Source organism: Scardinius erythrophthalmus (genome assembly GCF_964197995.2).
Source record: "Scardinius erythrophthalmus genome assembly, chromosome: 20".
NCBI classification, from domain to species: domain Eukaryota; kingdom Metazoa; phylum Chordata; class Actinopteri; order Cypriniformes; family Leuciscidae; genus Scardinius; species Scardinius erythrophthalmus.
In genome coordinates, this window is record NC_138240.1 from 10,240,687 (window position 1) to 10,253,159 (window position 12,473).

Consider the following 12,473-nt stretch of genomic DNA (forward strand, 5'->3'; position numbering starts at 1 on the left):
AACTATTTGGTCACCGAACATACGTCACTGCGGGGGCATCACGCAAGAGAAATGGCGCCCTGCCATTGGCCACTTGCCCTTGTCAATCAAACAGCACAATTCTCCCCCGCCCCAGTGGTCAAGGTTGGTTGAGAAGGCGTCAGTGTGTTTAGTTTGTGCAGTCGAACCTGGAGCAGTGACAGATGAATTGTCGAAAATAGGGGAAAAGCAAACGCGGGTGACTCTCCCGTGCACAAAACAATCATGTTTCCTAAAGGCAAAAGCTCCGTCGTGCCATCGGATGGTCAAGCTCGGGAAAAGTAAGGTCTTTTGAACATCGCCCGTCGTGCGTGTGTTATTGTGTTGGATGTAGCCTATTGTTAGGGCAGTATAGACACGACTGCATATGGAGCGTATGCTGCTGCTATAGGCTTGTCGTGAGAGCGTTGAATCGAAAGTGCCCGGCCGTGCGCCATTCTGGGGTCCCCCTGTGGCACAGAGCTTTCGCCCCTGGTCATTGTGATGTGATCCAGAATAAAAACCGTCCTTTTTTAATCACCTATTTGAAATAGTTTCTGCATTCGGGACGGGCGCTTCTGTGTTCCTCGTTTCATTTTGCCACAGACGCCAGTCTTGGAGGGGAGTGGGTCTCGTCTTTTGTTTAGTTTTTATGCATTTTGCATGCTTTTGAGGTGCTGCCTTGCTCAATGGCGGTTTATAAATAATAATAAAAAACTTAAATGAATTAGTAATGTGTATTTAGTGAATATTTATATGTTTTTTGGTTAATATAATTATTCTTTTAAGGGATATATTATTTTTTTTTTACTATAAACACTGTTTTAGCGGAAAACAGAGAGAAGTGTGACACAATATTGATTTCTTGGTTTTGTCCTCATCAACCATATTATTTTTTTATTTGTCAATTGTTGCTTTAATAACTTAATGTTATTTTCTCTGTTTTATTGCAGGTTAGCTTTGTATGTTTATGAGTATTTGTTACACATTGGTGCTCAGAAGTCTGCGCAGACTTTCCTGTCAGAAGTAAGACCCAGAACCACAGCACATTTGAGATGTTTTTACCTTGCAAACATTAAAATTGTAATGTCCTGTACACTCTCAGACTGAACCTTTAAAAGATGTAATTATTTTCGCATCCATTCTAGATCCGATGGGAAAAGAACATCACGTTGGGAGACCCTCCTGGGTTCCTGCATTCCTGGTGGTGGTGAGTATTTTGAGTGTAATATGTATGTGTAAAAAGAAATATATGACCAAAAAATAAAAATGACGTTATTTGCTCGCCCTCATGTCGTTCCAAACCATGACATTCTTTTTACGGGACACAATGAGAGAAATTCTGAAGATGACTGAAGCTTCAAAAAGTGTCTTAAAAGTGAACCACCATGCAATTTTTGATTTGTTTGAAATGTATTTATTTCACTAAAATCTTTTGGTCTTTTTCTCACTCTAAGCTAATGCATTGTATGGTTTATTGTTATTACACAGAAAACAATCTTTAAATTTGACCTGTGGAAGGGAAAGTCAGGTTTGGAATGGCATGAGGCTAAGCACCGTAAATAATGTCCGAAATTAAATTTTACCATGATTTGCTCCTTTAATCTGATTACTGTGCATATGCAGACTTATATGACCACTTTTTTCCTCACCTCAGTGTCTTTTGGGACCTCTACTGTGCAGCTCCTGAGAGGAGAGACACTTGTGAACATTCAAGCGAGGCCAAGGCTTTCCATGACTATGTGAGTATATGGAAATGCATGAAAATTAAGTTGAGGACAAAATGACATTTCTTGTGCCTGTGACTTTGGAAGAGTCTCTGTGTTGTATAGTAAGAAAATGTGTAGAGTGTCACGTGTGAAGGATGTAGTAATCATCCCTACAATAGAAATGATGTCAGCAGGGTTTTCCATGGAATCACCGCTGTTTCTAGACAAAGATGGTATGTACCTTGGACGATCCTCTTTGTTATGTACGTGATGTTTGGCTGATTGGACAATAAAGGCCTGTGTGACCAGGAAGCCAGGAAAGGCCTTATTTATTAATAGATATTTTAAATTGCACTTTTTAAAATGGATTTGTAGAAACATGCCCTTTACTGTGGTATGAAGTTACTAACAAATCTAATAAAAGCATTTTAGGCAAGTTGCACTGAGACCGATCAGTCCTAGTTTTGGATAACATAAATGAGACTGTAATAAGTGCCGGGAAAAACTCTTTAGCATAGTTTAGTTACAATTTAAAATGTACAACTCGTATTGTGGCATCTCTAATTGTCATTTCTGTGTATTTCCAACAGCTAATGTGGGAATGATGTGACTCTTAGGCAAAAACCTCCAGCTTTAACCTCTTATTATTTATATATATTTTGTACACCAATGGCCTTTACAATGGCATGAAATCACTAGCAATAACTAAATATTTTTTAGCCAAGTTGCGCCGATACCGATCAGTCCTAGTTTTGGAAAACATAAATGAGACTGTAATCTTTGGTCTTTAGTTACAAGTAATACATAAAACTTGAATTGTGGCATCTCCAATTGTCGTTTCTCTGTGTTCCCAGCATCTTGTGTGGGCATGATGCGACTCTAAGGTGAAAACCTCCAGCTTTAGCCCTCTACCAATAATATATGACTGCTGTTGTCTAGCCGCAAGCTTTAGTGAAGGGGCCACGGGTCGGAGGTCATATGCAGAGAGTGTAAAAAATCAAACCCTTGCTCTTCTGTCTAGACACCGTACTCTGAAAGGATGCTGCCGTACGGGGACATATGAAACATGATCATTCATTCGGAAATTAGCTGCATGTTCAGCATAGTTGGATCTGCAGGAGTGTTATAGGGCATAATGTTTTGAAGTCATCGTGTGATCGGCGCTGTCTCCTCTCCTGCCTTTTGTGCCCAGCTGTGGTCGGGACCGTGGCGTCAGGTCTGTGCTCTCTTATTCTCCAGAGGGTGGGGGAGGAGGCTGCGCCCTCTTTAAACAGTGGCCATGTTGTCTTCATGCTGTGTCAAGGGAAACACTCCCCCTCGGGCTGTGGTGGGGATGGAGAGTGATTGATGGCTGTCATGGAGCCTGTCGGTAGGCAGATTGAAAGGGAGGGAAGACACAGATGGAACGAGAAGCATGGAAGCGAACTTGGAGCGTAAGGGAGGGATGAGTGTAGAAAGCAAGACCGTGTTGGATTTGTTTAATTATTTTAGGGGATTTTAGAGATATAATGTTGTTAGGTTGTGATGGAGGGCTGTCATCAGGGTGGGACAACCAAGAATGTTTCAGTTTCCCTGGGTTAACTCATCCTCGATTGATTTTTTTTTTTTTTGGATATGAGAAATTTTGCTAATCCTAAAGCAGCATTAAATTCCCACCCATTTCACTTCTGTAACATGATTTTCCAGACATTCAGCTTGGGGGAAAGGCAAAAATGTATTGAATTCCCATTGGGAATTGATTGGATCGTGAAAAGTGGGCATTCTATTCCAGAGTTTCCTTTCATTTTGTTGGAATGCTTACCTTCCGAAACAGGAAAGGCAGCATTGGTGACATCAGCCAAAATAGAAAAGTCATTTTGGGGGCGGAGCAAGTGATTGTGAAGTCAAACATTAGTTTTCTTTGGAATACAACACACTGCAGTGTTATTTTAGTAATATTTATATGTTAGTATAGTATGTATTAGTATTTAGCATTGTTTATTTTTAGATTTTCATTTTTCCATTTTGATTTGAGTAATTTTGTTATGTGCTTTTCTCTTTTTAGTTGTATTTTTTTTAAAGATTTCTATTTACTTAACTATAACAACACCGATGCACTAATGAACTGTGAATGATGTGTCCAGATATATGTATTAGGAGTGTGATTTTGATTTTCATGTGGATTTAAAAAATAAAAAGTCTTCTTGGCCCCTTGAGCTGTGGACTTTGATAGTCTGAATGGAAAGCGTAGCTGCTCCATTGTTAGGGATCAGTCTCGGTCTGGCTCTTCCCATTGGCCTGTTCTGATCTTTGTTGCTCCATTAGGGTCAGCTGCTCTTTTTTTCTTTCTATCTCCTTCCTGTGATATTTCACAGCGCACTCTGAAAAGCCTTGCTCGGTTAACTCGGGCTGAAGTGTGACAGGCAGCAGACCACACTGTGCTTCTTCCACTGCCATTATATGCATGCTCAAATCCCTGTTGTGCTCTGAAACCTAGTTCTTTCCTCTTGGTTTTGTGGATTTTACACCAGTCAGTTGTGGCTGTGCCTTTGGCTTTATTGCTTGCTGGTTGAGTACAGAGTGCTAGAATGTGTTAAGTTTAAGATTTATTCTGGTTTTCCTAGGTAAATAATCAGTGCCTAAGATGTACAAGTGTGTTTTCCCCATCTAACTTGTCCTTTTTCTTTGTGTCCACAGAGTGCCGCAGCAGCCCCCAGTCCTGTTCTTGGGAACATGCCACCAGGAGATGGCATGCCAGGTGGACCCATGCCCCCTGGATTCTTCCAGGTTAGATCATCATCCTCTGTGTAAACCTCATCTCCTTTGAGATTTTTTTTTTTAAGATGCACCTGATTCTAACCTTACATAGACATACCAGGTTTGGACACAGTGATTCAATGTTTCTCATGATTTTAAAAAGTGTTGTATCTATGTTGTGTGCGTGTGTGTTTATATATATATATATATATAATACAAACAAACACTCCTGGGCAAAAAAATGCCCAAAATGGCTAAACACGAGGCTTTTAATTGTCTTAATCCCTAATTATTGGTCAGGGAATTAGCTAAATTTAAGCAAATGCACTACTTTAAGAGCCATTGCTGTCTCAGAAAAGCATCAAAGACAGAATTAAGTTTTTGGCAGAATTTGGGAAGTTGTGTGTGGAGTGATGAATCACAATGAAACACGAGTTGCTGCGATGGTGATGCTCCAGAGCGGTGTGTTTGGAAATCTGGTGAGAAATATAATAAATGCATCATGAACCGTGAAGCATGGAGGAAGAGGTGCCATTGTGTGGGGAGTCCTTTTAGCTGTTTGTATTGGTGAGCTATTTCACTGTGAAAAGTCATTTAATGCTTTGGAATACAGGAGAATATTGCAGAATGACTTGCTTCCCACAAATGAAAAGTTATCTAAGAGGAATGGTCAGATGTTAGACAGTGTTCCTGCACAAATTTCAACAAAAAATAAAAACAAGCGGCTTGAGAAGTCCATCAGGCTCATGTTTTGGCCTTGGTCAGAATCCAGATTTGAACCCTATAGTAAATATTTGGCCTTACGTTAAACTCAAACGAACTGGGAGACATTTTTGAACTACTCATGAACTGTTTGAAGCCATTAACATTGAGTGGAACAACACTGACTCGTCTTCCTGTAAAAAGCTGTTTGCAAGTTTACCCACACGGCTTAATCATTTAAAGAAAACAAAGGGAAAGGCTTTTCTGTGCTAAGTTACTTTATCTACAGTATTTGTGTAATTCTTGCTAATATCCTGACCAGTGATTGATTTGATTAAAAGACCACTAAATATGGAATATTTTGGCTTGGCCCAATTTATTTATTTTTGCCCAGGAGTTTTTGTGTATAATATATAATATATTATATATTATAAAATATACAATAGATTATAATTTATTATAATAATAATAGTTATATAGGATACTGAGGGAAAAGCAGCCAACAAGTTTCCAGTACTAATGGGAACACCTTCAATATATCCAAAGTTTTGACTAGTAGTGAATACGAGTGTTTTAAATTGAGTAGCTTTGCGTAAAAAAGAAAATGATGGCACAGCTCTGACTAGTCACTGAGTCCAGTGTTTGCTTTTCCTGTTGTATTCTTCATAAATGTTAACTTGTGCGCTTACTAGGGGTTGCACAGACTATTCGACTTCTAGTCGCTGATTGCTGATCATGGCCTGTAGGATAATATAATAAATCTTTGAAGTCCACTTTTATGGTCCGTTTCCAACAGTTAAAATGACAAATAAATGTACACTCTGAGATCGCCCCACAAGATATGTTTGATTATACCATCTGGATGCTCAAAATTGATCGGGTGAATGTACATTTTAAACAGTTTATTGTACACGTAAGCTAAACTAATGTGCTGCTGCATTGTAACGCACACATATATACTGACATCACGTGTAGATCGTGCGTACACACAAACATCCAGTAGTGCAGAAATGTATTGTCAACACGCACACACACTGTTCTGTGATTATCAGTAAAACAGCTTAGAACATGAAAAGTTCTAGCATATTTTACTTAGTAAAAAACAAAACATAGCTTCACTATTAGTAGAGAGATGCTGCCAGGTAGAATTCATTCACATGCAATTGTGCTCTCACTAATGCATTCATTCATCTTTACTGTGCTACTTTATATCTGATATGGATCGAGCAGAAATCTGTGAGAAATATAACGACCCAAAGACAAAAGAACTAATAAAAATAAGCTGTTATGTTGAAGCAATAGCCTTGTGGGGAGCGCTGTGTCATATGCCATAGCTGTGCATAAGGCAACCCGCGTTCAAGTCTCAGATCGGGGTTCAGGCTTATTTAGTCATCAGCGACTAGTCGAATCGACTTTAGTTACATAAATGTCGACTTTAAAAAAAATCTGAAGTTGTTCAACCTCTAGCTCTTACTCATCCCAATGTTCACGTTCACCCATTGATTCATTTGTTTGAACTTAACCGTAATGCTTTGCTTTTTCAGAGTTTAGCTGTTCAGCCACCAGTCACATAGGATTCTCAGTGTGTTCTCTGGTGTTGTTCTCTTTCCAGCCCTTTAAATAGCCTAATGAATCTTTTTTTTTTCTTTCTTTTTCTTCTGTCTCTCTCATTATTTCTGTTTTTCCAATGCTCTTTTTTTTATCACTTGCTACATTTCCCTTGCTTGGTCTCTCGCTCCTGCTCTCCTCTCGTGTGGTCTCTTCACTTTCTTAGGGCCCTCCCGGCTCCCAGGCCTCCCCTCACGCTCCTCCTCCCCCTAACAGCATGATGGGACCCCACGGCCAGGTAGCAGCTCCTGTCTATTCACGGACTATTTCAATTGACCGGTTCTGCCCTCTGTGTTGTTTCTCTCACGCTGTCTTGCTGCTCTGCTGAGCTGTGGTTACCCCATGTTCTCGCAGACATCCTTTTTGTCATAACTTCATTGGATTCAGACAATGTGTCAGTGTTACAGTTTTCTTACAAGTTGATTTTGTGTTGCAGCCTTTCATGTCACCTCGCTTTGGAGGGGGTCCAAGACCCCCCATCAGAATGGGCAACCAGGTAAGTTGTCAGTTAATTGTAGATCAAATTAAAATGTCAAATGAAATAAAAAAATGAATTTGTATCTAAACTTTTCTAGCCCCCTGGTGGTGTTCCAACTGCCCAGCCAATGCTCCCAAACATGGATCCCAGACTACAGGGTGAGCCTTCATCGCTTATGACATCTGAGTTGTTTTAAGGCATCTAGATGGCATAAACTGATTTGACTTCTCCTTTCCCCATCTAAAGGGCCGATGCAGAGGATGAATGTTCCAAGAGGAATGGGGCCCATGGGCCCCAGCCCCCAGAGTTTTGGAGGAGGAATGAGACCACCACACAACTCAATGGGCCCTGGCATGCCAGGAGTGAACATGTAAGAGCTTTTGTGGCAACTTATGCTACCATTCAAAAATGTGGGCTCAGTAAGATTAAAAACAATTATATTTGTTTTCAGCAAGGACACCTTAAAGGTGACAGTAAAGACATTTATAATGTTAGAAAAGGTTTCCACAAAAAATAAAATTGCTAATAAAAAGAAATTTTTCTTGAGCTTTAAATCATCAATTAGAATGATTTCTGACATTGAAGACTGGAGTAATGGCTGCTTAAAATCAGCTTTGCCATCCCAGGAATATATTACTTTTTAAAACGTATTCTATTCTGTTATTTTACATTAACATTAAAATAATTTTAACATAATTTGATTTGATTCCAGGGGCCCTGGAAATGGCAGACCACCATGGCCAAATCCAAATGCCAACAACGTGAGCCAACTTTGTTTCTGTATTATAGTCTTACTAATTTTAAGAATTTTATTACAATTATTATATGTATGACTATAATAGAATGCTGCATGCTTAAACATATGTCTGTTTGTTTTGCTTTAGATGCCATATTCATCACCATCTCCTGGTGCATATGGGGTAAGAGAAGAATTCCTCATCTACTGTACATTTGATCATAACTACCGTAGTAATACATAAAGACTTTAAAGTATGAATCTAAAGATGTAATCGATTTGTTTCTCCAGGGTCCACAAGGAGGGCCTCCAGGAACACCTGGCATTGTTCCTAGTCCAGCAGGTCTGTTTGCAGCAGAGAGTCTTTCATAATCGTCTTTATTGGATTTTGTTTAACTCTGATTTCCATAGATGTCAGATATATCACACGGGTTTGCTTAAATATCTAAAGCAGACTATCAATCATAACTGATCATGCAGAGATCTCCATGCCATTAATGAAAGATTTCTCACCCTCAGACTCCAACAACTCCAGTGAAAACCTGTACACCATGATAAACTCAGGAGGTGGAGGGCGCAACAGTGTAAGAGACAGACCTGCTGACTCATTTCTCAGAGGCACACTGTTCAGTAATTGCTTGGTGTAGTACATTAATGAAGCAGAAGTGCCTTTGGCTGTGTTCATGTTACCCTTTTTCATCATTACTGTCTGATGTCGTTTTTTTTTTTTTAATTCCCACTGGTTTTGTCCAGTTTCCCATAGGCCCAGGCTCTGAGGGACCTCTAGGGGCCATGGCAGGAATGGACCCGATGCATATGAATGGAGGTAAATACACATGGTTATATTTAAATTTAACTAAAAAATTTTTTTATATCCATTAGGAAACAAATTCATGTTTGTTTCTGTCTTTGTAGGTTCAGGAGACCTGGATGGACTTCCAAAGGTGATTATAATCTTTCTAATTTTATTTTATTTTTTTCTTCCCATCATTATATTTGGGTCACGATGAGATATATTTAAAATCTTGTTGTAAAAGAGTATTTCATAGAGTGCTGTGGGAATGGGTCCTAAAACTTGGAAACAAGTTAGCATTTTTGCACTTCCAGTTCCATCGCCCTAAAGTCAGTGGGTTTTTAAAAAATAGATTTTTTTTTGTTGAATGCCTGAAATAAGTTTTGTGGTTAACACAAGCTTAAGATACCTTCACGTTTTATTTTAAGGCATACAATTCAGCAGTAATACCCCGCTATTGATTTTTATTTAAGATAAATGGCATTACATAGGATGTCTGGGATGTTTTACACCGATTTTACAGCTCATTGTGTTTATACTCATGCTCTTGCAAACTATTTTAACTCAAACTAAAATATTACGAGTTTTTGAAGGCCTAGTGGTGGTGACGTTGAACATTGCTTTACTGTGGTGTAGTTCATTTGTAGCCTAACTTTAGGTTTGTGCAGATTATCTTGAACGAAACATGTAAGAATCTTAAAGTTTGGTTGGTCATAGAGCTTATTTTTTACAAGAATCAAAAGCCAATGGAAAAGTCTTATTGTCGAGGGAACCAGGGTGATGCTGTCTTCCAGATTGGCCTACAAAAACATGTTATCCCTGCAACACTGTATTCACTGCTTATTTAACTTGCCAATTACTATACATCTCGTCATCAGAATTCTCCTAACAATATGAGTGGCATGAGCAATCCACCCGGGACCCCTAGAGATGAAGATGTAGGAGGCAGCTACCTTCACTCCTTCCAAAATGATAATGTAAGATACCTTGACGTTTATATGCTATATTAAGGTTTTGAAAGTACTAGCCATACTTATCTTCTTTTTATGTCCTCAAATGAAAGTGGTATGCTGGCACAATGCAATGCATCCTCTAAATCGGGAAAACAAGTTATGCTAGCAGGATTTTACACCAATGAGAGATCACTGGGCGGGGTTAGCCAGTATGGCACAAAGGACAAATTGTCGTACAAAAACTAGCTTTATCATTTTGCAACTAGTTAGGGCACAGTGAGTGTGAAGTGAATACACGGACTGGTTGTTTTTCTGTAATGTTTTGCTTCAGTTTTTGACCCTTTTTTTTTTTTTTGTATTTACAGCAGTACTCTCCTTCCATGACCATGAGCGTCTGATGCCAGTCTGTTTGCTCCGTTCTGGAAACTCACAGTTGGCCATCGATGACATAGACAGAGTACATGTACAGGAAATGGAATTGGGTGGGACTGCCCTGCATCCTCACAAGTGGTCTCATGCAATATCAAAATGAATTTTGTTGTTACTTTTTTTTTTTTTTTTTTTTTTTTTTTTAATGGCTAGCAAATCTTTTCTCCTCTCTAAGATCAGAACATCTAAATGTGACTCAATGCTCCTGGATTTTTTTTGTTTCGTTTTCTCGTTCCCCTTTGAGGCCATCTCTCATTAAGAAGCAAAGTATGGTTTACTGCTGACATAATCGCTGGATGTGTATACGTTTTGTGCCGAAGAGGAATAATCTGAATTCACTCTCTCGAAATCCGACATCCAACTTCAGCATGGTTTACACGTACGAAACTTCCTCCGACTTTTTGACACTGAACTCTCATACGTGGCCTTGAATTCTGTGAATATTTTATTGCCTTTCGATGACCTGTTTTTTATTTTTCTCCAGTGAAACGCATCAAGTGGTGAGAAAAATCGGTCTTTTCTGAACGAGGAAAGACTCGGAGTTGTATTTTACTCGTACACTGTCATTTTTGTCTTCAAGCATTATAAGCAGCTGCTTTTAAGGAATAACTGCATTGATGGGTGCCAGTCCTGAAGATATTTGTTATGTTTTCTGCACTGATTTCATGTTCTCTTTTTTTTTTTTTTCTGAAATTTAACTGCTGTCTCTATCTTTGGTAAAAGACTGAATGACTAGTTGATCCTCTCAGATGCTGACCCTGACAAACATACTACCTATGAGACCTTCTCAGAGCTTCCCAGGCTGGGTGACTGGAATTCGCGCCTGGATGCGTCTCCCTGCAAAAATGTTAAGCCGTTGTTGCGCTTGATTGTCATGAATTTGTGATGGTTAAAGATGCCCATATCATGTTTTGTTTTTTTAAATATATATATATATGTAATTCCCTGCCATGTGCCTCTTGTTTTAGCTCTGAAATGGTTTCATCCCGAAAGGATGTGGCTTTTGTAAGCCAGACTCTAGTGTGTTTGGATTTGTTTTGTATTAGGTTTCATTTGAGCGACATCAGTCAGTCATAATACAGTTAGAATGGTAACTTATTCTATTTATACAGGCTTTTGGTCATTGTTTTACATTTTAGTAGTTGTATTGCACGGCTTTTGTTAGCTTGTGCATCATACTTTTAACTGTGGGCTGAATAGGCTTGTTTGTATATTGACTACTAAATTATTTGGCTCCTTTCTGTGGATTTTTGTCTTATGTTTTCAGTCATTCATACTAATGCAAGACGGAAAGCAGCGTTTATCCCCTATTTTCAGTTTCCAGCTAATCGCTTTTTAAGAGAAAAGGGAAAGCTCAATGTGAATTGATTTTAACTTTGGAAAATGATGTAAAGCTGTTGATGCTCCCCGACTTCTTTAGGGTAGCATCTCTTCAGAGGGCCCAGATCCAGCCATTTGATTTCCATGTAAATCATTCTCTTTGAATCAGTGAACCAGTTTCAATGTAAGATAAAGTTGTTCCCAAATTGTCTTAAGTCTCTGTCTGTTTTCACTCATTGTAAAGTATGTGTAATGTTTTTAATAGGCAGGGTATGGGATAATAACTCATTTATGAAGCTCTTTGCTTGCCTCTTCTGCAAAATGTCAAGCAGGATCATAGTGGACAATGCTCAAACAGGCTGGATGGGTGTCATGCACTACCTGTGAGGCTTGAAGTGCTTCATAAGAGTGCTAAAGGTTTTAGCCAACCAGCTGGCACCTGGAGATGGGTGTGAGAGTGGTGTTTGTGTAAAAGAACAGACTCCGCAAACCACTGATCATCCTTAAGAGTCTTCAGTTTTTCTTTCTCAGCAACTCTCAAATGGTATTAGGGACCGTTTCCACAGAACATGTTTCTGTGCTGCTTTTCCATTGTTTTAAATGTACACTAGATCAGTAGTTCTCAATCTTTTTGTCTCCCAAGATCTCCCCATAGACCCCAGCAATATTTGAAGCCCCCACCCGGTAGGCTAATAGGTTTCCTTAGGTACATCTGCTGTAATGAGTTTTATTTTCAAAACTATTTTTAGCTTTTAGAAACCAGGAGTGTTGAAAGATTAAGTTTTAAGAGCTGAATGTTTTTCATGGATCCCACTCTTTTAAACCAATAATGAATTATCACGACATTTCCAGTCATACGTGATATTTAAAAATGTTTGACACTAAAAAAAATTTGTGCTTGGCATATCCTGAAAAATTTAGATTCTTTATAAACTCCCATGGTGTTTTAGGTTTTTATTAAATTACATGACTTCTCCAGGTCTAAAAATAATTTTAAGACCGCCCCCACTGC

General features: G+C 38.9%; 1 protein-coding gene across 3 annotated transcripts; it reads left to right on the top strand.

The window, feature by feature from the left end:
- Positions 1–75: 75 nt before the first annotated feature.
- On the top strand, positions 76–11,672 carry ssbp3b (single stranded DNA binding protein 3b). Of its 3 annotated transcripts, none has more exons than XM_081349497.1 (17): positions 114–299; positions 951–1,023; positions 1,146–1,207; positions 1,655–1,739; positions 4,383–4,472; positions 6,919–6,990; positions 7,189–7,248; positions 7,328–7,388; positions 7,477–7,600; positions 7,943–7,991; positions 8,115–8,150; positions 8,258–8,309; positions 8,486–8,550; positions 8,720–8,792; positions 8,882–8,910; positions 9,638–9,736; positions 10,078–11,672. In XM_081349497.1, the coding sequence occupies exons 1-17, from the start codon at positions 244–246 to the stop codon at positions 10,108–10,110; spliced, it is 1,119 nt and encodes a 372-aa protein (XP_081205623.1). In that variant the 5' UTR covers positions 114–243; the 3' UTR covers positions 10,111–11,672. The 3 variants fall into 3 exon arrangements, with proteins under 3 accessions (XP_081205625.1, XP_081205623.1, XP_081205624.1); XM_081349498.1 differs by having other exon boundaries at positions 157–299; positions 10,081–11,672; XM_081349499.1 differs by lacking the exon at positions 6,919–6,990 and having other exon boundaries at positions 76–299.
- The last annotated feature ends 801 nt before the right edge of the window (positions 11,673–12,473 follow it).

Bases quoted from the DNA above. Each gene is read 5' to 3' on its own strand.
- ssbp3b (XM_081349497.1), top strand. From the start codon at position 244: ATGTTTCCTAAAGGCAAAAGCTCCGTCGTGCCATCGGATGGTCAAGCT. The intron at 300-950 runs GTAAGGTCTTTT...GTTTTATTGCAG, and splicing joins GATGGTCAAGCTCGGGAAAA to GTTAGCTTTGTATGTTTATG. The intron at 9,737-10,077 runs GTAAGATACCTT...TTGTATTTACAG, and splicing joins ACTCCTTCCAAAATGATAAT to CAGTACTCTCCTTCCATGAC.